The 8,690-nt window shown below is 43.1% G+C and overlaps 1 protein-coding gene across 1 annotated transcript; it reads left to right on the top strand.

Annotated features, from left to right (window-relative positions):
- Positions 1-583: 583 nt before the first annotated feature.
- LOC149222958 (uncharacterized) lies at positions 584-6,334 on the top strand. Its single transcript, XM_089387736.1, has 2 exons — positions 584-1,966; positions 2,102-6,334. The coding sequence occupies exons 1-2, from the start codon at positions 584-586 to the stop codon at positions 6,332-6,334; spliced, it is 5,616 nt and encodes a 1,871-aa protein (XP_089243862.1).
- Positions 6,335-8,690: the final 2,356 nt, after the last annotated feature.

The following is an 8,690-nucleotide window of genomic DNA, read 5'->3' as shown; positions in this document are numbered from 1 at the left end:
ATGAAATGAAATGTTATTTCTACTGCATCTTTATATTTATGGTTACATCTGTAATTTGTTGCATTCCTGTTTAAGTTTAGATTAGGAAGTGTATATACTCATCAAACACCTCCTTTCCTGAACTTGTTAAATGACGAGATTTCATCTTAGGACCACAAACTAGACATGGAAATTTACCTTTTGTTTGAAGGCTTGCAAGAGATGGATTATTGTCAATTAATATAAACGAAGGGATTATTTAAAAAACATGCATGATATGATATAATTGAAATAATTATATGTTATTAAAGTGCAATGGAACATGGTTCCGAATAAGGGAGCTTGTGGGAAGAACCGAGGCGACGGTGAGAGTTTCGAACTAGGGTTCACGGGTGTGCAGGCCTGACAGAGTCGACGGTGTCAGGGATCGGCCCCTGTGACGAGGGACGGAAGCCGTAGACAGGGTTTCGGCCTTTCTGTCCACAACGACTCTTAACCCAGGTATTTCTTTAGAAAACCACGTTTTAAATCTAGCTGATAAATACTGATCGGGATGGACGAGACTGGGGGGGGGGGTGCAAACCCCTCCTTCAGAAATGTAGTGATGGGTGAAACCAGTGCAGAAGGAAACCTCAATGGAAACAAGGAAAACATAGCCCCGGTAATGGGCAATATCTGGCAAAAGAGGATGAAAGGTAAATGCCTTCCTCGAGCTCAGAAAAAACCTAGGTATATCATACCCTTTAATAAACTGGAGGAATACAATAGCTATATGAAGGACCATGCATTAATCTGCAAATTTATTGGCTACTGGCCTTCAGAAAAGGAGCTGAACAGATGGATAGAACTGCGATGGAAACCCCGAGGCCATATAGATCTGAAACTAGGAGCGAAGGGTTTCTTTACGGCCGTATTCACGAATCTGGAAGATAAGAACAAAATTTTTGAGGAAGGGCCGTACTTCCTGAATAATGCTGGTCTGTTTATGAAACACTGGGAGGAGCGGTATAACCCTGAAAAAGAAAAGTTAATGGATGCTCCGGTATGGGTTAGGCTGTTTGGGTTACCGGATGAGTTCTGGGACCCGGAAATCTTGGAAGGTATTGGAAACTCAATAGGTAGTTTCGTGAAGACTGCAGAGGCCACAAGAAGAGGGAAGTACAATGCCTTTGCTAGAATTTGTGTCTTCATGAACTTAGCTGAACCTCTCCCGGAAAATATTGACCTGGAATACCATGATGAAGTCTGGACGCAAGCGCTCGACTATGAACACATCCCCTTCCGTTGCCGGAAATGTCATGAATATGGCCACTTATTTAGGAACTGTCCATTGAACAAAGAGGAAGGAGAGAGGCCAGGAAAAGATAGAGCAGCAGATAGAGAGGAAGGCTTTCAACAAGTCTTTAGAAAGAAGCGACCAAATAAGGAAAACCTGAAACCCAAAACGCAAGAAACCCCCAGCACTATCAAAAGCCAAAATAAGTTCCAGGTATTGCAAGATAATGCGGAAGGGTTCGAAGTAAATCTGAATGACGATGAAGAGCCAGAGAACTCGCCAATGGAGGTTGCCCGAGAAGAGAAAGAGAAAACAGAAAGTACATACAAACCAAACAAGGAACAAACAGAGGAAAAAGAGACAGAGGAAACAATGGAGTCGCACATGGAAGTTGAAAACCAAATGGAAAATGAGGCTGAAGAGGAAAAGTTAATGAAGAGACTGCTACAGGAGTGGAAGTATTTAGATAGCAGATTTATACCGGAGAAACAAAAACAGTTATTCAAAGAGGCCTTCCAGAAATACAAGGAACGGAAGGAGGAAAACATGGAGGAACAAATTGCAGAGGCTGGGGAACAGCAGAAAGAAATACAGGAAATGGGAAATTTGGGAAAAAGCAGCAGGAAAAGAGGCCGGAGAACGCTAAATGAAACTATACAGTCAGTGGGTGAAACACTGATCAACTCTGGTAAAGTGATACCTCTGTCAGAGGTATTTTTCCCCGCCCTCCAAAAGTTTTAAATGATTGTTGTTAGTTGGAATATTAGGGGCCTACACAGTAAGGGGAAGCAAAGATATTTGAGAGATAAACTCAAAAAAGAAAAACCCAGCATTATAATACTGCAGGAGACTAAAATTGAGGCAAACCAGTTAGAAGAAATAATTGAGAGAAATAGATTGAATTACAAAGTCATGGGACAGGATGCCATAGGCGCGGCTGGAGGATTAGCAATATTGTGGAACCCAAATGAGGTACTTCTGGAAAAATGGACTAGCATGCATGGAATCTTAACCGGGATGGGAAGGATAGTGGGGACCAAGGAAACTGTAGCCGTCACAGGGGTATATGGACCCACAAACCCTGCTGAAAAAGAAAACTTTATCAACAGTCTAAAAGCGACCCGACAACTTTTTTCTGGACAACCTTGGATCATTGGAGGAGATTTTAATCTCATCCGATCCCTGGACGAGAAAAAAGGGGGAGTCCGAAGGCTGGATCAATTCATGAATAAGTTCAATGAACTGATAGAAGATCTACGAGTAGTGGACATGAAAACCATCAATGGAATCTATACATGGAATAACCGAAGAGGAGGTAAGAATCAAATTGCTACAAAACTAGATAGATTTTTAATATCTGAAGATATCCTGAACAGAGATATCTTTGTCGAAGCCAAGATCATCCCCTCTTTGGGCTCAGATCACTGGCCAATCCGATTGGAAGTGGACATTAAAAAGATCCAGGGTAAGAGACCGTTTCGTTTCGAAGCATTCTGGTTAAGGGATCCGAACTTCATCAAAAAGGCAGAGGAATGGTGGAACCAAAGCCGAGTGCAGGGTAGAGGAAGGATGCACACGTTTCATCTAAAGCTGAAAGACTTGAAGATAAAGATTAAGAAGTGGAACAAAGACGAATTTGGCAATATCATAGAAGACAAGCAAAAATTGGAAAAGGAAATGGAGGATATCCAACAGAAAATAATTGTGGAAGGCAGGACTGAGGAAAGCATCGCCACAGAAGGGGCTCTACTGGGCAAAATGGAGGAAAGAAGAAAACAAGAGGAAATCCTATGGAGGCAGAAATCTAGAGTTAAGTGGCTGCGCGAAGGGGAAAGAAACACGAAGTTTTTTCATCAGGCAATGGTTAAGCACAGACAGGGGAATAGAATTCTCTCCATTAAAAGGAATAATGGTACAAGGGTTGTAGAACAAAAGGAAATCGAGCAAACTTTAGTCGAGCATCATAGAGGAATTCTCTCCGAACCCCAAGTAGATAGAGAGAGAGCTATACAGGAAATCTGCACTGCTATTCCCAGACTAGTTACGGAGGATCAGAACAAAGCCTTAATGAGAATGGTTACCTTGGAGGAACTGGAGGAGACAGTGAAATCAATGCGGAAAGGTACAGCGCCAGGCCCGGACGGCTTTACAGTCGATTTTTACCAAGCTGGCTGGCATTTTCTTGGGAAGGAAATACTAGAGTTGGTAGAAGAATCAAGGGTGCAACAGAAGGTATGGCCAGCTCTTAACTCAACCTTCTTTACTCTAATTCCTAAGGGTGAAAACATGGAGGATGCTAATGGCTTTAGACCAATAGCTCTCTGCAATGTAATATATAAGATCATAACTTCTCTTATTGCCAGACGATTAAAACCCTTGCTAGGGAGCTTAATATCGGCGGAGCAAACTGGTTTTGTGGAGGGGAGACAGATCTTGGATGGTTTAGTTGTCTCTCAAGAAGTCATCCACTCCCTCAAAGATAAAAAACGGAAAGGAATGATGATTAAGCTTGATTTATCCAAAGCCTATGATAGGCTCAACTGGAGATATCTTGAGAGAGTGCTTGCATGCTTCGGCTTCCACAAGAGATGGATTACTTGGATCCATAATCTCATCTCGTCTCCAAACTTTTCAATTTTAGTCAATGGAAACCCATCGAATACGTTTAATGCCTCCAGAGGTATTCGTCAAGGGGATCCACTGTCCCCTTTCCTGTTCATTGTGGCAGCAGAGGGTCTAGGAAGGTATATTACTAAGGAAAAAGTAGCCAACAGATTAAAAGGCCTTCGCTTATGGGGAGACAGACTCCCCCTCACGCATCAACAATTTGTTGACGATATAATGCTCTTTGGGGAGCCAACTGTTAGGGAAGTCAGACATCTGAAGAAAATCCTTGACCTGTTTGCTGAAGCATCGGGACTAGAAATTAACAGGGAGAAATCATGTGTTTTTATCTTCAACACGGTGGATCAAGTGAAGACTCATCTCATCAGAATTCTTGGCTTCAAAAAGGGTGAACTCCCTACCAAGTATTTGGGGAACATGTTAGACTTCACGACAAAAAGATTGAAAAACTGGCAAGGAATCTTAGACAGAATGAGGAAAAAAGTCTCGAGCTGGGCTTTCAGGGTCCTGAATATTGCGGGCAGAATTGTTTTAGCTAAATCAGTATTACAGGCTATACCTATTTACCCCCTATCAATAATGGCGGCCCCGAAAGGAGTTTATGGGAAGATAAGAGAAATCATCAGAAATTTCATTTGGCGAGGGTCGGAGGAAAAAAGGAAATGGGCCCTGGTGGCCTGGAATCAAATTACAGAGAGAAAAGAGAAAGGTGGATTGGGATTAAAAGACCCAGAACTGCTTAATCAAACCCTGGGAGCTAAACTCTGGTGGAGGTGGGTACAAGGGGGAAACGACCTCTGGAAATCAATATGGAGAACAAAATATAGAATGTCAGACTCTCAGTTAGATATTCTAAGGCAAGAGGAAATGCCTCGCGGATCTGCGGTGTGGGAGCTGGCCAGCCAGAATAGAGACATTGTTAAGCAACATGCTTTCTGGGAAATCAGAGGAGGCAATGAGGCTCACTTCTGGGATGACAAATGGCAGCAAAGGGAAAGATTGACAAATATACAGAGCCTTCAATCAATTAGGGATAGTATTGAGGGGAATAGATCAAGTGTCAAGGATTATTGGAAACCTGTCACCATGAATGACTGTTGGAGATCATGGCAGGATCCCACAGAGTGGGATCAAAGCCTCAATCCAGACCTACAGATAGCTTTCAAAAAGGAAATGGATTCACGGAAAATCAGGGTAAGGGAAGGAAAAGATATACTACGCTGGGGTAACACCATGAAAGGACTTTTCTCAGTAAAGGAAGCCTACTATCTCGCAAATCCCCTCAATATCAATGACGGACATCAGGGATGGAGGAAAATTTGGGACCTAAACTGGTGGCCCAAAGTAACCATTTTTGCTTGGATCGCTTTGAAAAATAAAATTCTTACTTGGGACTGCATCCGGAAACGGGGATTCTCCGGACCGTCGCGCTGCTACCTGTGTAACAAACAAGAAGAAAGTAGAGATCATATCATGATTCAATGCCCGTTTATCAAACATCTATGGTCTTGCGTCAAACATACCTTTAATAAACATGGGGTGGAGATTAGCGATTTCAACGAACTGGTTCTTCATTGGAAAGAGGAAACATTCGAATGCAGAGTCATACAGAGAGCTTGGAATCTTGCTTCAGGTTTTGTAATATGGCTGGTATGGAAGGAACGTAATGCTAGAATCTTTAAAAGCATTAATAAAGAGCCGGAGAAAATTTGGGACCAGGTGACAGAGGCTCTACGAGAAACCATTCTAGTAGAGAGATGGCAGGATGAAGATTGGAAAGCAGATTTAGAAGAACAGGAAATTTTACGCAGACTAAATCTGAAATTGGAAATGGTGCAACACCAATTCAGAAAAGGGCAGAACATGCAGACTAAAAGCCCAGACAAGTTCACTTATCCCAGAGATCAATTCGTCAAGCTAAATTTCGATGGGGCCTCTAAGGGTAATCCTGGAGATGCAGGGTTTGGGGGTATATTCCGTGACAGTAGCAAACAAGTAAGATGGATATATGCCGACTGGGGAGGCAATATGACTAACAATGAGGCAGAATTCTGGGCGCTCCACACTGGATTGAGAATAGCTATCAGAAATGGGTACTCTAACTTAGAAATTTCGGGGGATTCCCAAATTGCCATTGAAATGGTCAAGAAGCTCAGGAATGGCAAAGGATGGGACAAGGTGACTAAGAGCTGGCGCACAACAGGTATCGTTCAGGAGATAGAGGGTATGATCAAAAGAATAGATTACTGCATCTTCAAGCATGTCCGAAGAAATGGTAATCAACCCGCCGACTGGCTGGCCAACTGGGGCAGCAAAGGACAACAGAGCAAGATTGATAGCCAATGGAGGAATTCGGCGGCTAACAGGGAATGGAAAGATCTAAACACGCTCATTAAGGCCGATAATGATAGCGCCATCGGGGATTACACTCAGATTAATGAAGGACATCAGTAAACGGCAGAGACACGATCGAACTACAGCCGAAGTTCGATTGCTGAAGGTGACGGTGTTATCGGGGAACACACTTCAATTAATGCAAGATAGGACCAATTGGCAAAGTTATGATCGAACCATGACCAAAGCTCGATTACATCAGGTGCTAAATGGCATACCAATACACACAATGATGAAGCACGATGTGAAAGAAGGTACAGTGGCGGCTGAGGGGATGAGTACCAAGGAATTCGCAGTCGATGCGGTCATTAAGACGCATTGGATGAACGGAGAAATTAACGAGGTGCCCGGACACAGAGAAGCAAATATGAGTATAGATGGAACGTTTGGCGATAGTGGAGTACGGGATCCAGATAGGGCGAGGCCGAGAACCCAAATCTGGACACCATTATATATTCACAACGGGAGTCAGGGAAACAACCACCTTTACGGGATAATTCGGAATTGTCTGCAGAGTCTCCATCGGAGGCAGTCGAAGAAAGGAAGTATTATGAGAAGAAGGAGCGGCGAAGCTGTAAGAAAGATGGAGCCCCGTCCGAGAGGCCGTGAAGCAAGGGAGCGGAAGGAAATTGAGGAAGAACGGGAGCAAGGAAGGGGCAAAGGCCTCCTAAATCGGGATCCCCCAATCACAATTTGGGATACAGAGGATGACTCAGACGGCGATGACGAAGGCGGCTCTGGAAAAAGACCCAAGGAAACACAAAGGAGGAGTTATCAGGGCAGTACGCCCCAAACGGAGATGAAACCGCCCAGGCAGCCAGTTTCTGAGGAAAAACGCTCGGGGCTCCGGAAGAGGGGTCGACCACCGAGCAGCGGACAAAGCAGAACGAGGAAGGAGGAGGGAGACTGCGGAAAGACCGAGTTTGAGGTTGGCGAAAACTCGGGCAGACGGCAACAGCGACAAACAAAGCAGAAAAGGACTGTCATGCACCAGATACGAACGGCAGAAAGGGCGTTTCAGAACAATGCAGACCCCGATATTCGCAAAATTATGCAATTTTTGGAGGAGGAGGCCATCCAAGAACAATCAGCAGACGAAATGGAGGAGTGGGCTTCAATCCTCCATGACCCGGGACATACTCGTGGGCGCAGGATCCTGTTTAAACAATCCCTCCATATGTATTGGGTTATGAAAGGCCTGATGGCGAAGGCCCTGGAACAGGTAGCCAAAGAAATGGCGGATCTGCTCCAGAAAAAACCAGAGATGAGCAGGGAGCTAACCCATATTCGCAGAACCCAGTCACAGCAAGAGGAGAAACTGGACGAGATACTCTGCCTACTGAAGGGCGAGCGTCAAGACCCGGTTCAGGAAGATGGTGTGGAGCACCCCGCGCAAGGAGACGACCGCCCGGTGGACACGGCAAATGCATGAAGACAGATATGTTTAGTTTGACTACTGATGGTCCCGATTTTGTTTATAGCGTTTTAAATGAATAGTAGATATAATAACATAGTTCTGAATAGGGTTTACTGTAAATTTCAAAACAGTTATGCTGTGCTGGCTACTTTGGTTAGACGGAGAGCCTATTACTTTTGGGCTGGATTGAAAAATTATAGATGGGTTTACCCGGTTTCCCCTTGAGGGCGGGCATCTATGGTTTGAACGATGTATCTTTTGTTAAAAATTTTCAGAAATAGAATGAGTACTACCGGAGCTTACAAAAAAAAAAAAAAAAAAAAGTGCAATGGAACATTACATACCAAAAAAGTGTGTTAGTCATGGGGCATCATGAATTGTCCATACAATTATTCCATGGAATTGAAATTGCCTCTCCCCTATTGATTTACAGATGCCATACATAGTGATGTCAACCCATAACTTCATTAACTCGGCAATAAGAGGTTCGATATATACATTCATATATTTAACTCGGTACTTCCCTAATTGTTTGAAATTACACATAATTACTACCATGATATGTACATATAGGTAAAATTTAAATATAACATGTTATGCAACAAACAAGATAAATGAAAATGTTACAATATTCGAAAATTTAATGTAAATAAATACCTCTAACAATCATTATCAACATAATGTGCTCCCTTTTTATTGACATCCAAGGAGGAAGGTTATTGTTGATAACAAAAATTGGACACATTGAGTAAATAGACCTGAGCTCTGTTGGATGGTGTTGTCATTGATGTCAACCCATTGATTTGACTAGGTTTGACTTTGACAAAAAGCACAAGTCATTGATGTCAAATGGTGAATGGAAACTTCTTAATAATTGTTGGGTTACATCAAGTAGGCAACTCACTATTGGATGGTTGAAAACCCAAGTCATAGGGTTTTGGTTTCCTAGACTAAGGTTCTACCTCGACTTTGTCGAGGGTTTTTTAAGGGTCAAATCAT

This window comes from Pinus tabuliformis, chromosome Q (genome assembly GCF_031772625.1).
Source record: "Pinus tabuliformis cultivar Carrire ecotype Pingquan chromosome Q, CPIR1, whole genome shotgun sequence".
NCBI classification, from domain to species: domain Eukaryota; kingdom Viridiplantae; phylum Streptophyta; class Pinopsida; order Pinales; family Pinaceae; genus Pinus; species Pinus tabuliformis.
The sequence above is the reverse complement of the archived record's forward strand: the minus strand, read 5'-3'. Positions and strand labels throughout refer to the sequence as shown.